Source organism: Sphaerodactylus townsendi, linkage group LG05 (genome assembly GCF_021028975.2).
Source record: "Sphaerodactylus townsendi isolate TG3544 linkage group LG05, MPM_Stown_v2.3, whole genome shotgun sequence".
NCBI classification, from domain to species: domain Eukaryota; kingdom Metazoa; phylum Chordata; class Lepidosauria; order Squamata; family Sphaerodactylidae; genus Sphaerodactylus; species Sphaerodactylus townsendi.
Window position 1 is genome coordinate 4,613,356 of NC_059429.1, and position 19,909 is coordinate 4,633,264.

A 19,909-nucleotide genomic window follows, 5' to 3' on the forward strand; every position below is an offset into this window, starting at 1 on the left:
CTAGATGGACTCTAGTCTGATCCAGCTGGCTTGTTCTTATGTTCTTAGTCCGTGGAGCAGCAGAAAACAAGCTTGCTCTGTCTTCAATGTGAAATTAGTACTAACATGAAGTTTGTACTGAAATTAGTAGTGTAGATATGCACAGAATTCTATCCACCGCATGACAAGTCTTGTAGATCAGAACCATTTACTGGAGTCAGAAGAGGAACATTGGTATATTATTTTATGATTTTAAATTGTAAAGGCTTTCCACGTTTATTGTACATCACCCAGAGCCCCCTGTAGGAAGCTAAAGCGTTCTATCAAGTCTAATAAATAAGCAACAATAAATAAATAACATAAGGAACTGCCGTGAATTGAATGTAGACCTCATGAGGACCTTTCCTGGCACTTCCCACTGGTGCACGGAGTTTCTGGCATGAGGCCTCTCAAGTCTATGGGTGTCTGCATCCTACTACTGTGAGGTGATTTTCCCTCTTTTACCTTCAGCTCCGTCTCTTGGATTCTTTGCAGGTGCAACAAATTGAAAACCTTTTTGTGTTGCCAAAGGCCTTAGCAGACCAGGTGCTCGGGAGCAGCAGCTGCAGAAGGCCATTGCTTTCACATCCTGCATGTGAGCTCCCAATGGCACCTGGTGGGCCACTGCGAGTAGCAGAGACCAGAATCAGCTGGGCGTTGTGGGTTCATGACCAGAATCAACTGGCTGTTGTGGGTTCCCCTAGCTACACGGCCACAATGTGGTGTTTTTAGCTCCTAACGTTTGGCCTGGATTCTCCCTCAGCCCCATGTCATGGCAAGATGATGAGCTGCAGTAGCCTCGCACCTTACAGTGACAGCTGCCTCCTGGAGCTGCCTTTAGTAACAGTGTGCTCCTTGGCTGCAGTCCTATAGTGTTCCTGTTCTTTCTCCCAGTAATCAAATCCCAGGATGTCTCAGCCACCAAAGTTTGTTCTATGCTATGAAACTCGATGGGCATAGTGATTTCAGCCAATGATGTTTCTGAGTCCTGTATCCTTGATCTTGTCATCTGACTTTGGGCCCCAATTTAATTAATGCCCTAATTGCATAGCATGGTTCCTGCACAACCATTATCCTGAAATCACTGTTCATTTGTGATATAGCATGACGATCATCTACATGCCCTGTTCCAAAGTGTTCTAGCCAAAGTCTTGCAGCCAAAGCTCCATTCAGTATGAAACCTAGTGATTTATTTGAGGCTCAGATGCTTGAGTGAAATAGGCTATGGCTCCCAGGCAAACTAACTCCTGAACCATGTACAACAAGGAAGTCCATTTAGCCTCTTTATATATTTTTTAAATTCCTTTTAAAGATCAGCAGATATAGGATATTGCACCCTAATGAATGATTGATGTCGGAGATTTGACCTTGTTCATATGTCGAAGTTCTTGTGCTGCACACTTATGAATTTTTTTAAACCACAGATGCCAGCCATGCATGAACGAAATGTTAGAAGCTAAAATCACCCCACCACATTCATACAATAGCCCAGAAAACCCACAATCGCTAGAAAATCTTGTTCATTCCTCTTTCTTGCCTTCCTCCAACTCTGTTTCTTTGGAACGAAATCCCTTGTGATATTGAAAGGTATATCATTCTCACCTGTATCTTCTCTAACCTATTCCCTTTTGTGGCCTCCCAGTCGCTGTTCCACAACTTGCCTGTCCCACAGTTTACCTGAGCTGGATATTCTCTGTATGACCCGGACAATCCCTGCCCCCCCCCAAAGATATTATTCTGTAGTGGGGCAGCCATGGAGGTGATCAAGGAGTTGAAATAACTTCCTGCCAGAAAAAGCTAATGAGTCTGGGCTTTTTAGAAAAAAAGACTGCAGGGTGAGGAAAGACAGGGCAGAAGTCTGTAAAATTAAACATAGTGCAAGTGGGATGTATGTAATCCCATTAAAATGGGTGCCAGAGCTGGCAGACCTTCAGAGCCCTCTCTGTGGGCATGCGCAAACAGAGTTGCCCCCACCCCGCCACACATACATCTAGGCTGGCCTGGGCTGCTGGGCTCGATTATTAGCATTAAACCTAAGACCTTGTTTTGGGGAAGCTGTGTAGGTAACCCTGTTAAGCGCTGTTAAACCCCTGATTTTCATGCGAAGAACTAAAGTGCGATCCTTTACCTGGGAGTAAGCTCGGTTGTTGGCAATGGGGCTTGCTTCTGAGTAAACCCTCTTAGGGTTGTGATTCACCCGTTGGAAGAGTTGCACGGTTGCTTCAAAGCAAAGGCACCGACTACCACCAAGCTTACTCCCGAGGAACGCACGCCTCGGAGCCCACCGTTTTTTCTAAACTAAAACCTCAGTATTCAGGTTGAATTGCCGTGTTGGCCCTTTGCGATAAATAAGTGGGTTTGGGGTTGCAATTTGGGCACTCGGTCTCGAAAAGGTTCACCGTCACTGACATAGTGCATGGAGAGGACTCCCCCCTCCCCCCAATAATACTAGAACTTGGATGCGCCAAATTAAATTGATAAGCAACAGCTTTAGGGCAGGGAAAAGAAAGCCTGATTTCGGACAGTGCCAAATTAGCTTACAGACTCTGCCACAAGGTGACACTGGCTTAGGGGGAAATGGTTTTATTTACTTATAACATTTGAGCAGAGAAAGACATTTACTAAAGCTTGCATGGACATTTTACAATTGCAAGTAGTGAAAGGCTGCTATAGTAGAATTCCAATTGATGAAAGGGTTTGCTCCTGCAACCACAGGTCTATTGAAGAACCGGCCGATAGGACCTTTCAGTGCTCAAGGTTTACAGCAGATCAGGAGAGATGTGGTGGTGAACCTTTGGCACTCCAGGTGTTATGGACTACAATTCCCATCAGCCCCTGCCAGCATGGCCAATTGGCTGAACCTTTGGCACTCCAGATGTTATGGACTACAATTCCCATCAGCCCCTTCCAGTAATGGCCAATTGGCTGAACCTTTGGCACTCCAGATGTTATGGGATTGCACTTCCCATCAGCCCCTTCCGGCATTACCAATTGGTTGAATTTTTTGGCACTCCAGATGATAAAGACTACAGTGGATCAGGTCAGTCTCCCTGCCAGCATGGCTAATTGGCCATGCTGGCAGGGGCTGATGGAAATTGTAGTCCATAATATCTGGAGTGCCAAAGGTTCGCCACCACTGTTGTAGGGTTGCTATGAAGATAAAGTGATGAAGCAGGGATTGTGTTCGCCAGACTGGCCTGGGAGAAAGGGAGGAGTGAGGAACTCGGTATGTTCTGTTTTCAATCTTTTCGCCCCGTAACCTCTTTCCACGTACACGTTTTCACTGGAGCAAGCATCCAGAAAATCTATAAGACTTTTCCTAGCCATCTGCTGCCAATTCAAACTCCCCTAAAAGCATATATACAGATAGGATTTTTCTTCCCAACCTTTGCTTCCTTCACTCCCACTGAATCTCATTTTACTTAATTTTCATTTTTCATTAAGAAAAGTTAATGTAACATATGAGAGGAAAAAGAAATGAATCATGTTGTACTAACAGATTATATATATACACATATATATACACATACATACACATACACATACACACACACACACACACACACACACACACACACACACACACACACACACACACACAACAATTTCCAATACTGACAACTTTAAAAAGAGATTCCAATCATCCAAAATAGGTTAATAAAAATACTGACATTTTATTACCATTGCTACTATAAATTTTTTGTGTATTTCTCACCTCCCATACTGTCAAGTTAAAACTGGCTTGCTTAATATAATTATCCATTAATCTTTCCCACTTCAACCCATTTTCACTACATTTTATATCCTAAAAAATGTTAATGGAGCAGCAGTGGCGTAGAAGGTTAAGAGCTCGTGTACTCTAATCTGGAGGAACCGGGTTTGATTCCCAGCTCTGCCGCCTGAGCTGTGGAGGCTTATCGGGGGAATTCAGATTAGCCTGTGCACTCCCACACACGCCGCCAGCTGGGTGACCTTGGGCTAGTCACAGCTTCTCGGAGCTCTCTCAGCCCCACCAACCTCACAAGGTGTTTGTTGTGAGGGGGAAGGGCAAGGAGATTGTCAGCCCCTTTGAGTCTCCTGCAGGAGAGAAAGGGGGGATATAAGTCCAAAATTCTTCTTCTTCTTAATAATTTACTCCTTTTAACCTTATTTTTCACTGCTTTTCACCTATTCAGGGGATTAATATAAACAATGCATATTTTATATTAAATTTAAATGAAATATGTTGATAGGTCTCTTATTTAAAGTTAATTTTGCCATTGCTGCATATTGCCTTAGTTTCAGCTAGGGCATTCTTCGGTTTGTTGTTGCAAATACTACTCGGGCTGCTGTTCTCAAATACGGACAAATTTTTGGAATATTCTTTGGTATTATGAAGTAGTGTAGCAAGGGGCCTGGAGCCCCAAGTGCCACTTCCTGGGGTCATGTGAGGGCGCATTGCAGCCCCCCCCCCCCCCCAGCAACTGCGCCTTGCAGTGGCGTATGAGGTTAAGAGCAGCAGTGGCGCAGGAGGTTAAGAGCTCGTGTATCTAATCTGGAGGAACCGGGTTTGATTCCCAGCTCTGCCGCCTGAGCTGTGGAGGCTTATCTGGGGAATTCAGATTAGCCTGTGCACTCCCACAGCTGGGTGACCTTGGGCTAGTCACAGCTTCTCGGAGCTCTCTCAGCCCCACCCACCTCACAGGGTGTTTGTTGTGAGGGGGGAAGGGAAAGGAGATTGTCAGCCCCTTTGAGTCTCCTGCAGGAGAGAAAGGGGAGATATAAATCCAAACTCTTCTTCTTGCCCCTGAACCTCTTGTGGAGTTTGCGGGTGGGGTGAGCCCTGATAGCTGGCGTTCAACTGTGCCCCTGCCCATGGGGAGCTCTGGGGTGAAGTGAAGTTGTGGCAAATACGCCCAATAACACAGTCTTGGTGTCCAGAGCAAATTTAATTTTCAGAATTGTCTGCATTTCTGCGTGGATTTCTTTCCAAAACTTTAAACCTTTCTGCATGACCACCACTGAATCTCATTTGACACATCCACTCGCCCAGTTTGGACAGGTCCTTTTGGAGCTTCGTGTAATCCACTTTGGCGCCCCACCCCCCATCTTGAATAAATTCACAGGTAATGACTCATGAACCTAATTCCCATTAGGGTCAGCTTAACCTCTGTAGCAAGGGGTCTTGATATCCCCAAGGAATTAAAACTTATCTTTAGACTGGAGGTCTGGAGAAAATGGCTGCTTTGGAGGCGGGTTCGGTTTGGCTTTATACTCTGCAGAGTATCCTCCCCCAACCCGACTCTCTCCAATCTCCACCCCCAAAATCTCCTGGAATGCCCCAACCTGGAGTTGACAACCCTACTTCCCATCTTAAATGGCAGCTTATTTCTGAACAAACTTAAGTAGCATAGGGCCAGTGCCCCCCGCCCCCCCCATTACAAGACTCCACTGCTTACTTGCTTCCATTGTTAAAACTGTGCCTTGAGTCCAGTTTTGGCTCCACACCTAACCTATTAAATAACAACAAAGTGCTTTAAATGAGAATGGCTAGCAGGGAGAACAAAGACCACCAAATGTTATACAGTAAAAGTTACCTAAAAAGTGTGTGTGTGGGGGGGAGAGAAACAAAACTCCCCCAAAATTAATTTTGAAGCACTCTAGAATAACAATTTGTCCTTAACGTTTTTGGGTAGCTGTTCCTCTGGAATCCAATGCCTGCATGAACGAAAAGGTGTCTTCGTGGCCTCAACTAGCCAGCCTACCCTGTTTCCCCTAATATAAGACATCCCCCAAAAATAAGACATAGTAGAGGTTTTGCTGAAGTGCCAAATATAAGGCATCCCCCGAAAGTAAGACGTAGCAAAGTTTTTGTTTGGAAGCATGCCCGACGAACAGAACACAGAAAAATAAGACATCCCCTGAAAATAAGACATAGCACATCTTTGGGAGCAAAAATTAATATAAGACACTGTCTTATATTCGGGGAAACACGGTAAGTAAACAAATGAAGGGGGAAGTTACAAAGAGGAGGTGCTGCCACAGAGAAGACCCTGTCTTTGCTCACCACCTACCTAGCCCTGGAAGGTGAACGGGTCTCTAAACAAACTTCCAACTGGCAAGCAGGTTTCTAGGCGATGGGAATATGGTTCTTTCCATAATCTGAACATAGGAGCTGGCAGTTCAATTAAGTATGACCTCAAGAAAATCACATCACCCCTGCAGGCTTGCTAGTATCATGAATGCCATATAGCAATAGGGCCAATTCCTTTGGAATTGCAGGGAGATAGTGGCTGGCTTGAAATCCCCATCTAAGTGTTTCTTTCTCTCCTGCTGCAGGTATCTCTCTGGCCATGGCCAGAGGTGTGAGCTGAAGGGCGAGAGAGGCTGTTAGCCAGTTGCCTTGTCTTGAAATGGATTCACCTAATGGAGGCAGATCCAGGAAGTCTTGTCTACTTTTTGCTTAAAAAGAAACACTGAGAAACAGCGTTTTGTGTGAGTTTGTTTCTGTGAACTGATTTGGGTTTTCGCTGGGGAGAAAAGCAGGATAATCATAAACTAAATGATGAAATTGACAGTTGGTATGAAAGGCTCGCACCATTTCGATTATTTTTTTTTTACCTGTCTTATCTCTGGTGCAGCCTTGAAGATTCCACTTTAAGAACACTGCTAGTAACTTCATCTTGCTGGGGTGCAGAGGGAATGGGCTAGAAGGGAAGGGATATTAACCCAAAAATGCTGCTTTTGAAACTTAGTTCCAGCAAAGAATTGCTGGCAGCTGTACGCTGTGATCCTGTTCAATAAAACAATGGCTGCAGTATGGTTATTGCAGGGAGGTTGACGGAACTTGACGGCACGCTTTTCTACTGACAGCATTACACAGATAAGGAACGGAATTCAAGTGCCGTCGCACCTTTAATACCAACAAAACTTCCAGGGGAAGAGTCAAAGCTAGGGCTGCTAGCCTCCAATTGGTGGTGGTTGGCGATCTCCTGGACTGACAGTGGATCTCAAGGTCACAGAGATCAGTTTCCCTGAAGAAAGCACTGCAGTGGCGCAGGAGGTTGAGAGCTCGTGTATGTAATCTGGAGGAACCAGGTTTGATTCCCAGCTCTGCCGCCTGAGGTGTGGAGGCTTATCTGGGGAATTCAGATTAGCCTGTGCACTCCCACACACGCCAGCTGGGTGACCTTGGGCTAGTCACAGCTTCTGGGAGCTCTCTCAGCCCCACCCACCTCACAGGGTGTCTGTTGTGAGTGGGGAAGGGCAAGGAGATTGTGAGCCCCTTTGAGTCTCCTGCAGGAGAGAAAGGGGGGATATAAATCCAAACTCTTCTTCTTCTTCTCGGGGCCTTGTACCCCACTGAGGTGCCTCCTCTGCCCACCTTCCCCCAAACCTCACCTTTGGAATCTCCAGGCATTTTCCAACTCTAACAATCTGGTCTTGAAAGTATTACTGGAGTCAACTGTTCTTCTGCTGCCACACAGCTTTCCCACCTGAAACTATATACGATCAATGCAAGTAATAAGTTTGGTTGAGAATGGATGGGGGGGGGGGGGCAGCAAGGAATGATGCAACCAGATTCCCACACACTTGGAAACCACCCCCTCCAGTTTCACTTTTGTTTCCTAGGATTTGATATTGTTCCGTTTCAACAGCTAGAAAAGGGTGGTTTCTTCAAAGTCTTAAGCTGCATAAAACCAAAACGATACTTGTCCGGCATCTGGATTAGCATCCTTTCCCATATATACAACAATCCTTCCGCGACCACATTGCGAAATGGCAGCTTCACATTTGAAATTCGAGTTTGGCAAGAACACCAAATGCTCTATCCAGAGACCTCACAAAGCAACACCTCCGGAGGAGGAGGAGGGGTTAAGGTGGACACAAGTGAATCTTCAGTTTTCCCCACCGTACTCTGATACGATTGCGGAAAATGGCTCAAGATCTGGAACCAGCAGTTTTGACTGGACGCCTCGCAGCGTGTTGCCAAAGGCAGGAATATCAGATGAGGCTTCAAAACATCAGCAATCGCTTCGTTTGTATTAGGAAAGAAGGTTCTCATACCAAAGGGGTTATCAAGCAGCACATTTTCAGAAGTCCGGGTGACCATTCGAAGTTACCAAAGCTAAAAGTCTTTTCAAGAAAAAAAACCCTTTCCATCTGATAAGAGAATTTCAAGAAGCTTCTACAGTGAGTTGAATCACACTTATTTTACGTTCTTCTGAATCCGTTTCTTTTGGGATCAGAGACCTTTCAGGCTTCAAAAAACTTTTTAGATCACTGGAGTTTCAGAAAATAAAATCCACGGACTGTGACTCAGTCACTCCAGAGGAGTTATACACCTCCAGAGGTAACAGCCTGCTGTTTCTCTGCATGAGTCATTCACCCAGGAGTGCCTGTTTCCATTCAAGGTGCAGACACTGGCCAATCCAGGGCAGTCTACCTGTCCTTGGAGAACCACTGAGGGGTACCTTTCTCTGACTACTTCTCTGATTCTCTATTTCTGGAAATAGAAATGAAGTACCATAAATACTCATGTATAAGCTGACTTTTTCAGCACATTTTTAATGCTGAAAAAACCTCCCTCGGCTTATATTCGGGTCAGTTTATACTCAAGTATATACGGTATTTATATACAACTGTATGTGCCCTAGTTTGTGCTAACCTCACACCAGCTATAGCTGAAGCTGTTTGAGTAACCCAGGATCCATTAGGGGGAGCTAAAGAGCTCAGATTTTCCATCTAAGGAAGAAAAGGCTCCATTTCCTCAGAATTGTTAAGAGGCCTGTAGCCAGTCAACTTCACAGAGTTCAGTTGTTATGAACTGTATTTGCATATTTCAGGGCTACCCCTGAAGGCTTGACAATAAAGACAGAGGGCTCAGCAAAGAACAGCAAAGCTGCAAGTCCATCAACAGTGCCACAGGACACAGCTAGAGAGAACTGTAAAGGACTGAGACCCTGCTACTCTGTTTTGCATAGCAGGCCAGAACTATCATATGTTGATTATCGTTTCTGTATTGGTTTGCCATATTTCATTGTTATACTGCACACTATTGTTTATGAAACAGAAAACAGATTTAAAGTTTCTTTTGTTGTAAGTCTGGTGAATGTTAAGGGTCACAAGGTGGGATCACACTGTCAAAGACTTGAACTCCTTTTCCATTTCTGATAATATCCCTCTTAAAATCTAAGTTGGATTACATTTGGACATAACGATGAGGAGGAGGAATCCAGTTTTGAAGGATTTTAACTCTTGTGTTTTAGCTTGGTTGCTGAGCTAAGGTTTTTGTACTTTTAAAGTTATTGTTGATACCATATTGTTTTTTGTTGACCCTCTTTTCCACTTAAAGAGCTAGTTTACTGTTTTTCTTTGAAATAAATATTCAAAAACCTACTTATGCCTCAATTAATGTAATTTTATTGGCATCCATTTTTATTTTTGAAATTTACCAGTAGCTGCTGCATTTCCCACCCTAGGCTTATACTCGAGTCAATAAGTTTTCCCAGTTTTTTGTGGTAAAATTAGGTGCCTCGGCTTATATCCAGGTTGGCTTATACTCGAGTATATATGGTATATGTCCAATTTTTAATCCAGAAAAAAGAAGAGTACCTTGGCTATCTTGAGTCTGAGAAACAGGAATAGTGTCAGAAAAGGCAAGAGAATCTGCATTCAAATCTGTCCTCAGTCATTTACTAGTTAACCTAGACTACCGTTACCTACTGAAATTTCTAGAAGCGTGTGTGATTTTTACTGTGGCTGACCAGCGCAAGCGCAGTTTCCATGTGGGACTGCTCAGAAACCACAAAGTGTCATTATGGGACTGATATTATTATTATTATTTATTAAACTTGCTATACCGCCCTATCCCCGGAGGGCTCAGGATTTCCCCCTCCCCCACTCAGAGATACAACCACAAGGGAATTATGGGGTGTGAAGACTCTGCCTTAATTGGGGTATAGGTAAGTAAGCCGTTCTGAGCTAGACAAAGCACAGCGAACATTTCAATTTAATGTAAAGTGCCATTTATTTTATCTCCCCATGATGAAAATATTGAGTTTTTTCTTTTTTAAAAAATTGCACCATCATAATGCTTACCACATTCTCTTTAAACTCTCCCCAACACACACGCACACGCACGCACGCACGCACGCACGCACGCACGCACGCACACAGAGAAGGAAATAAAACCCTAAAGCACAACAAAAAAGAAAGCAAGGAACCTTTTATACTGTAGAACATCCTAGTAAATATTCTCTTTTTTAATTTAAACAGAGGCATAGAAACATAAAATAACCCCACTCACATGCCCCATCAAGAGCCTCACTTTTCATATGTTATGTCCAAAACAACAACAAAAAGTACAGTAATTAGATCACATGATCCCACCGGTTCATTGACAACTTTTAACTCAAACACTGAATATTATACATTCAAATCCTCAGGAGTTACTCCGTTTGACAGACAACAACTGAACGCCTGCAGAGGGGAGGGAAGAGAGAATTATTAGCAGTCGAGGAACTGGGCCAGCCCCCCCCCTCCCCAAAAGCAGCTGCAGAATTCAGTTCAAATTCTAATTCTCCTGCCACAAGGCTGCCCCCCCCCCCCCCCCCGTCCCGTCCCCCCGGCCTCTTCCCAAAAATCGCCTGCCGGAGACAATCTCATCCCGTTTTTCTCTGCCTGACCACCAAGAAGATAGGAAAGCACTTCTCAACGTTCTCCAGAAACAGAAAGAAATCCAAAAGCTCTTCCCAGCCTTTCCCACTTGCTGCTCTACTGTCTAGATGAAGACTGCCAAGGCCTGCCTGGGGAGCTGCAGGAACTGCATCAAACCGAGTAACTCCGAGGTTAAAAATAAAGGCCTTCAAATGTTTTCTTTAAAAGATGACCATGGTAGAGCCACTTGTACTGTATGTATAGGAAACAAAAAAAGAGCACAGTTCATTACGTTTTTATTTTCTTCCAACACCCACAAAATCAGCAGCATAAAAAGGGACTAAAAAAAGGGGGGGGGAACAGATTTCCCTGCCCTGCCCCAAATATGAGCTCCCCGATATTTTTCCCTTGGAAACTGCCCTTTTGTCTAAGGTGGAACATTCATAACCGTACAGGCTTGCGGGTTCTGCTTGTTCCCAGCCTTTCGGCTGCTAGGAGACGGCAAGCGTGTGTGTGTGGAGGGAGCCGAGCGGAGGGAAAGTTCAGAGGGAGCTGGGGGTGGGGGCTTGCAACTTCCCCAAAATAGAAGCCACTCCAGAAAATTCAGGACACGACGCTGTTCCCAACTCTCTTGTGGCTTCAGGAGAACCAGTGATTGTTTTAGCCTAGGGCTTGCTCTGGAAGGGACGCACAGGTGCCAGGAAACATCGACGCTACCTGTTTTTTAAAGATTCAAAGGAGGGGAAAAAAGGTGCGCAGGCTTCTCCATGTAACAGACCAAACTGCACTTTTTAAAATTTGGGGCTCTTAAGGGATAGAGGGGGCTCTATCCCCAGTCTTGAACGCCAGATCTGAGCGGACCGGAACTCTGACCATTTCAAGCCACCCAAGGGCATGAGGTTTGATCCACATTGTCATCCGAGAGCCAAATGCCATTCTGGGGCCGCCCCACTGCAGAGTGCATTTCAGCGATGAAACTAAACCAACGACGTGAGGGGAAATAAAGGCAAAAACTTCCATTCAGTTATCAAAATTGGGGGGGGGGGGGGGAAGAGATGCAGAAAAGCGTGAACCTCCGGCCTGCTAGAGATTTCTGCCAGGACATCACACCTGAGACAAAGCTGACTGGCGGGTCTGCTTTGGTCGTGTCGCCAGGCTTAGGCAGCCACATGCCCAGCTGCGCCAAGTACAGGTGTAGAGATGCCCACGGGCTTTCCCGCCTCCATAGGAAGCAGCTGCCAAGTCAGGCCCGTAAGACGGCTGCGTGAGTCATGGGACAACCATTCCTCTTTGCAAGATGCTCCACGTAGGCATACCCAAGCTGGTTTCCTAACTAGGCAAGGGGCAAGCAGAAACAGGCATGCCAGCAATTGCAGGAAAGGTTAGCTCTTGCAGCATGTGGACTCCCACTGATGCCCCTGCCCGTGAGAGTGGAACGTGCCTCACTACAGTTTGCAACTGACGCGCTCACCTCCAACAAGGCAGGCTGCGATGAGCAACTTGATGTTCTAATAACTGTGGAGTAAGATCCCCCCCCCCCACACACACACACCCTTGCTCATCTTCCTGGTCATGGCTTCCTTTACCTACTGGACTGAGTCTGGCTAACTGAGAGGTACTGCCTGGCTATCCTTTCCCAAAGCTGGAACCAGGTGTTGTTGTTGTTTTTTTTTAAAAAAAAACATGCCAAAAGAAGAAACAAGGTAGGAACATTCCATGTCTGAATAATCCAAGAAATCCATCTGGGAATTCTTAAAAATTGTTATTTAAATGGACAGGGGAGAACGGATCGGGTCTTACTGATGACCCTTCCAAGAAGCCATTATTGGTTATCAAACCGTAACAAAGGATGGTGGAGGGGGAGAAAAAGAACCACAGCAATTAAACTGGATCAACTCCAAGGAGGATCAGGGACACAGGGGGGGGGGGGGAGAAGGGGGAGGAGAAACTAAACACCAGCCACTGTTAAAAGCTAGCCACATTCAAAAGCCACGAACGGCCACTCCTTGGGCATCCATTACCGCTCTGGAAAGTAATAATGTTTCTAAAAACACTTTCTACCTGCTTCAGCGCCTTCTTTGAGCTGTGAGGCATTGCGGCTTGAGAAAGGGACCAGGAGCATCACAGCCGAATCACGCATGCGTAGGAGAGAGGCACAGCAGCAGCAGCAGCAGCACCAAAAGACAGGAGCGTCTGAACAGGCCAGGAGGTGCTGCTGCTCTTCGGCAGGAGCTGCCGTGCCCACAAACAGGACACGTGGACCACGGGATTCCTTTTCAGAGAGAAGGCAAGGTTTCTGCTGGAGGGAGAGGAGCCCGTGGACTTTGCAGCTGAGATACTCACCTTCACTCAACTACTCCAAAATTGCGACTCAGCCCATCTGCCTTTCTATTTGCTAAATTAGCAGTAGGCGTGATTTCAGAAATGTAGCGCTGAGTGCTGAGAAGGCAAGAACAGGAAGGAAACGGGGCTCTGAGGCAGTACCATGTGCCCCCCTCCCCCCCGGCGCAGAGGACAGGATCATAACCGCAATTCCCAGAATGCATGGTGGTGTGTGTGTGTGTGTGTGTAAGAAAAAAGCGGCACCTTCACCCTCAAGCAGACTCCATCTTCCACACACCCCAACATGACAAATGAAATTGAAGGCTCTCTTTCGTGCAAGAGACCAAGTTGTTTAAAAAATAAAACAGGGAAGGAGAAGAGGGCGAGAAGCAGCACACTGCTGTCCTCTCACCCACCAAGCAGACTTCCTGAATCTCACTGCCCTCCTGCTATCCTCCCCCCCGCCCCCGCTTCCCCTGGCAGGCTCCAGGAAGACACAGGGCTGGAGCCTGCCTGTCCTCTGCCAACGTTGATCAAACAGTCACACTGTTTGGTAACCTGCCCACCTTTGCCCCAACCGCTCCTTATGCAAAGGTTTCCACCCGCCTGCAGAATCGACTGCCAACCGTTCTAGCCCCCGCCCCGCCCCAAGAGAACAAGTGCACGACTGGAGCAACTGGCTTACCGTGATAACGTGCGCCCCCCTCTAATACCTGGTGACACTACCAAACAAGAAGCAGCAGCAGCACTTGTACAGCAACAACCCCCCCCCCCCCCCAAGTCAGAAGGCTTTGAGCAGCGTTCAGCCCGGAGAAAGGAGAGCGGGCAGCGACACGGGTGTGGGACGGAGCAAGCCGGCCTCTGCTCTCGCTTCCGGAGGAGTGGATGGTTTTTTCAAAAGGACTGGTGCTTTGCCGTCTCCACGGAAGAGAAACCAGGCAAAGAAGGGCGGTCTGTTCTTCTGCTTAAGGGCAGTGGACGACGGCAGATAAGCAGGTGCACACCGGGGGGGGGGGGGGGGGAGATGGCCACCTGCGGGGCGGTCACATGGCCGTGCGGGTGGGAGTGCTGGGCTGGTTCAGTCGGAGCATCCTGCAAAGCCAGCCGGCAAAATCCACCTCTTCCACCTCGGAGCGCTTGATGAAGGTGTGATTCTGGAAGTGGGGGAGAAGAGAAGGCGCCCGTCAACAAGGTCAGGACCCCCAACCCCTCAACATCCCCCACAGGAAACAGATGTCTGGAAGCTGCATTTTAATGGGGTTGGTTTTAATGTATATAGAGCTATAATTACTTACTTAACTAATTTTGGTATTATTGATTTTATTTTGAGCTCTATTGTATATCTTGTTGTCCACCGCCCTGAGCCCTCCGGGGGAGGGCGGTATACAAGTATGATAGTAATAATAGTAATAATAATAGTAATAGTAATAATAATAGTAATAATAGTAATAGTAATAATAGTAATAGTAGTAGTAGTAGTAATAATAATGATGATGATGATGATGATGACGATGACGATGTGGCTATTACAAGGGGCAGGGCAGGAAAAAGAGAGCCTGACGGAACATTCAAAACTGCAGACACTCTCCCCGCCACACAGGGATTTCACAGAAATTTTCTGTCTGCTGGAAAGACTCCTTTGACACAAGGGCTAACAATGTTGCTCCATTAAAATAGAGACCCACTAGATATTTGGGCACCATCGGCCACCCTGACTTTCAATTTCATAATGTTGTTATGTGTATAATTATATGTGTGTGTGTGTGTATGTATATGTGTGTGTGTGTATATATGTGTATGTATATATGTATAAAAATAAAAAACCATCCTGCAACATGCTTTCCAGAAAGAAATTATATTGGCTGGGGTGAAGAATACACCCCTGCACACTCTATCTCCCCCTCCCCCCAATTTTGAACAGTCTGGATCTTCCAGGACTTCACTTTGTACAGAACGGCCTCAGCACCACCAGCATCTGCTGGGCCAATCTGGCGACATTCAGAACTGTTGGCAGCTCTGGAAAGAACAAAATGCCACTGTTGGGCTTCAGACAAGTTCCGCTCAGAACTGGCTGCGGCAGAGGGGAGATTTGGAATGGCTTTCTTCTATGCCGCTCAATTTGTCCTCAAGGGTACACGAAGGAGCTGCGAGGAACAGCTCTCAACTGAGCATACGTGCATCATAAACCATGCGCCCCAGGATTGTGACCATCACCTGAGATGTGCACCTAGAAAAACAGGTAATGCAACACCTGGCCTTCAGGTTCCTTCATCTACATGGGCTATTAAAACGTGTGGGGTGGCACAGACCGAAGCCTCAGAGACAGCTCAGGAGGACTGCAGCTGCCCCATTTGGAGCTCCTTGCATTCTCCCTACCACTCAAACCAGCACAACAGAATTGTGAAGTTATGCACCAATTTCAGCTCTGATACCCAGGTAGAAGGATGCTTTTCTTCTAAGTTTCAATTTTGGCTGGGAGTCTGTACCAGCCCCGAACATCTTAGTCACTCACCATCAGCATCTTCAGATCTGCCCGTTCAGCAGGGTTTTTAATTAAGCTGGAGGAGAGGGGGAAAGTCTTTGTTATTGTTAGAAGGCAAAAAAAAGTTCATTAATAGTTGCCACTTGCAAGGTTCCCCCCCCCACCCCAACTTGGGAGTGGCATCTGCACTTGGGTAGGATCCAACAGATAGTCATACAAGACTCTGTCAGTGAGCAGCAGTGGTTAAGAGCAGATGTACTCTAATCTGGAGGACCAGATTAGGTTTGATTCCCTGCTCTGCCACTTGAGCTGTGGAGGCTTCTCTGGTGAACCAGATTAGCTTGTGCACTCCAACACATGCCAGCTGGGTGACCTTGGGCTAGTCACAGTTCTTCCCAGCTCTCTCAGCCTCATTCACCTCACAGAGTGTTTGTTGGAAGTGGGGGGTGGGGAAAGAGACTGTAAGCCCCTCTGAGTCTCCTTATAGGATCTAAATCCAAACTCTTCTTCATTAACTATCCCAACTCAACCCCACCACTCAGCGGTCACACTTTCCAGGGGCGGACGGCAGTCCCCTCCATAGAAGAGAAGAAGAAGAAGAGTTTGGATTTATATCCCTCCTTTATCTCCTGCAGGAACCTCAAAGGGGCTTACAATCTCCTTGCCCTTCCCCCCTCACAACAAACCCCCTGTGAGGTGGGTGGGGCTGAGAGAGCTCAGAAGAGCTGTGACTAGCCCAAGGTCACTCAGCTGGCGTGTGTGGGAGTGCACAGGCTAATCTGAATTCCCCAGATAAGCCTCCACAGCTCAGGCGGCAGAGCTGGGAATCAAACCCGGTTCCTCCAGATTAGATACATGAGCTCTTAACCTCCTACGCCACTGCTGCTCCATACACACACTAAGGTCCACAGAACAAGCTGCTTTGAAAATAAGCACTAGCCTACAAACAGGTTTTGCTATCCGGCCCACTCCCGTATCCCTTACGCACACCTTCTGTCATTTGAAAGAGAGAAAAAAAGAAATCCCCCCCCCCCCCCCCGCCGCTTGGCCGCTTCAAGATGATCCTGATTCTCCCCCAGGCTGGGGAGCGGCCCTCCTGCAGCTGTTCGCATCTGGGTGGAGGCAGCCTCTGGGGGCCAAAGACCTTCCCTGGGAGGAGAGCAAATCCTTACCATTCATTTACAAACTCCTGGAAGTCTTGAGTGAAAACCCCGTTCGGCAGCTTAGGAGGAGGCTGGGAATAAGGGAGGAGGAAGAAGGGTTAAGTGTGGCAAAGATCTGGAAATCATCAGTGAGAAACATGGTGTGGAGGTCAGTGGGTGGAGCCCTGCAGACCACCTGCCCCATCTGTATTCTGGGATGGGAGAGGTCAGAGAAGGGAGAGTGCTGGGCTCTAATGCTGGTGCACCCTTCAAAAGACGAAGAACTGCGTGATGCTACATGTGTCGAAGACTTCCAAAGATGACAACTTCCTCCTGGCCTGACAACATTCAGTCACGTGCTAGAAAGTTGCGGCCAGGGCTCTAGGCTGCCCCATGAGAACATAAGAATATAAGAACAAGCCAGCTAGATCAGATCAGAGTCCATCTAGTCCAGCTCTCTGCTACTCGCAGTGGCCCACCAGGTGCCATTGGGAGCTCACATGAAGGATGTGAAAGCAAGGGCCTTCTGCGGCTGTTGCTCCCGAGCACCTGGACTGTTAAGGCATTTGCAAGCTCAGATCAAAGAGGATCAAGATTGGGAGCCATAGAACAAGATCCGACAGCTGGTGGGGAAGTTTAATAACCCAAAGATACCCAGCACAAGCTTCTTGGTCAACAAGCACCATCGTGGCTGTGAAGACGAGTTAGGAGCACAGCACATAGCAAGTTCAGGAACCCTTCCTTCAAAAGTGCAACATGCTTCTCTCTGTGACACACCTCTCAAGATGCCAGCCACAGATGCAGGTGAAACGTTAGGAACAAAATCCACCAGACCATGGCCACACAGCCCAGAACACCCTCCAGAACCAGTTAGGAACAACGTTTACCACACCACGGCCACACACAGCCTGGAAAGCACGCCACCAGTCAGGAGCCCTTCGTTCAAAAGGCATAGTCTGTTCATCTCTAAGATGCCAGGAGACACCACTGGTTTTTATGCCCACAGAACAGAGCGGCAACCTTGCTGAACCAGCTTCCCATTTGCAACATGTCACCAAACCTAGGGGCTAATGGGAACTGTAGTCCATGAACATCTGGAGAGCTGCAGGCTGCAGACCCCTGCTGTAGGGTTTAAGGCAAGAGATGTTCAGAGGTGGCTTGCAATTGCCTGCTTCTGCATAGGGACCCAGGGCTTCCCTGGCCATCTCTCATCCAAATACTAACAGGGTCGACCATGCTTGCTTCTGAGATCTGACGAGATTGGGCTATCCTGAGCCTTCCCTTTACAGCAGGGGTCTTCAAACTATGGCCCTCCAGATGTTCATGGACTACAATTCCCATCAGCCCCTGCCAGCATGGCCAAGTGGTAAGACTCATGGGAAATGTAGTCTGAACATCTGGAGGGCCATAGTTTGAAGACCCCTGCTTTACAGTCTCGCTATCCCCTTCCTCCATTACTGGAGCTCTTTACCTCTTGGCCTCTGCAAGATGCCCTCCACCGAGAAATGTGGACGTTTACTAGAAACTCCTCTCTTCACACTCCTGTTCAACTGACCGAGCACAACTGCTTTCCCCTCCCTTTGCTCCCAGTTGCCTCGAAGCGTTCCAGATCACAAGCTGGAGGGAAGAGCCCTTCATTCACTTTTTGTGCCCCCTTGAAAGGCAACTCCAGACAAAACAAGCAGCAACCCACAGCACGAAGAACTGGACAGTCTCTGTCCAACTGTGGGGTGCAACAAAACGGGATTGGCTCGAAGGGGAAAAACAATTCCTGGCTTGAGCGCTTCATTACTGAGGTACATTTGGATCAGATGAGCAAGCCAGGAAGAGAAGTATGAGCCATGAGGAATAATACTTGGATTTCTCAAAATCGCCCCACCCCCACCCCCCCGGCCAAGATTCTTTTAAAGCTATGGAGCAGAAACCTACACCTGAAAAACAATCGCTGCAGGTCACCAACCTCGTTAACTATGTAGTCCAGCAGTTCAAAGATGGCCATGGCAGGCCGGCTGTCCATCCCGTGGCCTGCAGTGCAAAAGGGGGGGGGGGGGGAGGCAAGAAGAATTGTTGCATGTGCAGATTTTTTATTTTACAAAGCCAACCAATTGAGCTTACAGTCCTAACAGGCCCGCAGAGGAAGGTCTGATTGTCTCCAATTTCTAAAATAGAGAAACTGGAACAACGGCAGGCATTGGCTGTTTGCCCCGAGCAGCTAAATATGCAACCTCTCCGGAGCAGAATTCAGGCGAGAGCCGTCTCTGAGAAAGGGCAGTGGGAGATTTCAAGAGCCACACAGCTTAACAGCTCCCCATTAGCACACCCTTCTGTCACAACATGCACTAGGTCCATGGTGGCGAACTTTTGGCACTCCAGATGTTATGGACTGCAATTCCCATCAGCCAATTGGCCATGCTGGCAGGGGCTGATGGGAATTGTAGTCCATAACATCTGGAGTGCCAAAGGTTCGCCACCACTGCAGTAGGGTCTCCATCTCCGGTGGTGAGGTCACGCAGAGGCTGAAGTGCAGCCCGGGTCTTGCTTTCCCAAGGTGGCTTCAGCAAGCCCCTGGCAAGCCTCTTTATATGGCTGCGAGAGGCCTGCCTTGGCCATCACAGGCCTCACGTCAGACGGGCCTCTCTAATGACCTCCCAACACTAAGAACCTGTGGAGGCTGCTCGTTAGAAGGATGATTCCAATTAAACGAGACTTGGGTCTCGTGGATCTGTCCCTCTAGTGTGGCACTCCCCTGTACCCCAAGCAGTCTCCCCCTGATACTAGAGGCTCAGACCAGCAGTGCCACCGATAGTGGCGTTGGGGCTTGTGGATGCGTACCAGGTGCTTCCAGGGCTTCCTTGTTGCTGAGATTCAGAAGAAGAAGAGTTTGGATTTATATCCCCCCTTTCTCTCCTGTAAGGAGACTCAAAGGGGCTGACAATCTCCTTGCCCTTCCCCCCTCACAACAAACACCCTGTGAGGTAGGTGCGGCTGAGAGAGCTCCGAGAAGCTGCGACTAGCCCAAGGTCACCCAGCTGGCGTGTGTGGGAGTGCACAGGCTAATCTGAATTCCCCAGATAAGCCTCCACAGCTCAGGTGGCAGAGCAGGGAATCAAACCCAGTTCCTCCAGATTAGATACACGAGCTCTTAAACTCCTACGCCTGGAAAATCTATGAAGCCAGATGGCACAGTGGCTGGCTACAAACCTCAATAAGAAGGGAAAGGCACTCTCCACATATTCAGGATGCAACAGAAAACAATTCCACAGGTTCCCATGACACCTCCTTTTCAAAGATTCATTGCAGCCATGTC

At 47.5% G+C, this 19,909-nt stretch overlaps 1 protein-coding gene across 1 annotated transcript in view; it reads right to left on the reverse strand.

Annotated features, from left to right (window-relative positions):
• Positions 1–10,008: 10,008 nt before the first annotated feature.
• Positions 10,009–19,909, reverse strand: part of MAP2K2 (mitogen-activated protein kinase kinase 2) — a 30,156-nt gene continuing 20,255 nt past the window's right edge. The window contains exons 8-11 of the mRNA XM_048496488.1: positions 18,563–18,627; positions 16,633–16,694; positions 15,491–15,536; positions 10,009–14,132 (exon numbers count right to left, since the gene is read on the reverse strand). Of these exons, the coding sequence (XP_048352445.1) occupies positions 14,022–14,132; positions 15,491–15,536; positions 16,633–16,694; positions 18,563–18,627 (284 nt within the window). The 3' untranslated portion in view covers positions 10,009–14,021. The remainder of the gene's footprint in view (positions 14,133–15,490; positions 15,537–16,632; positions 16,695–18,562; positions 18,628–19,909) is intronic.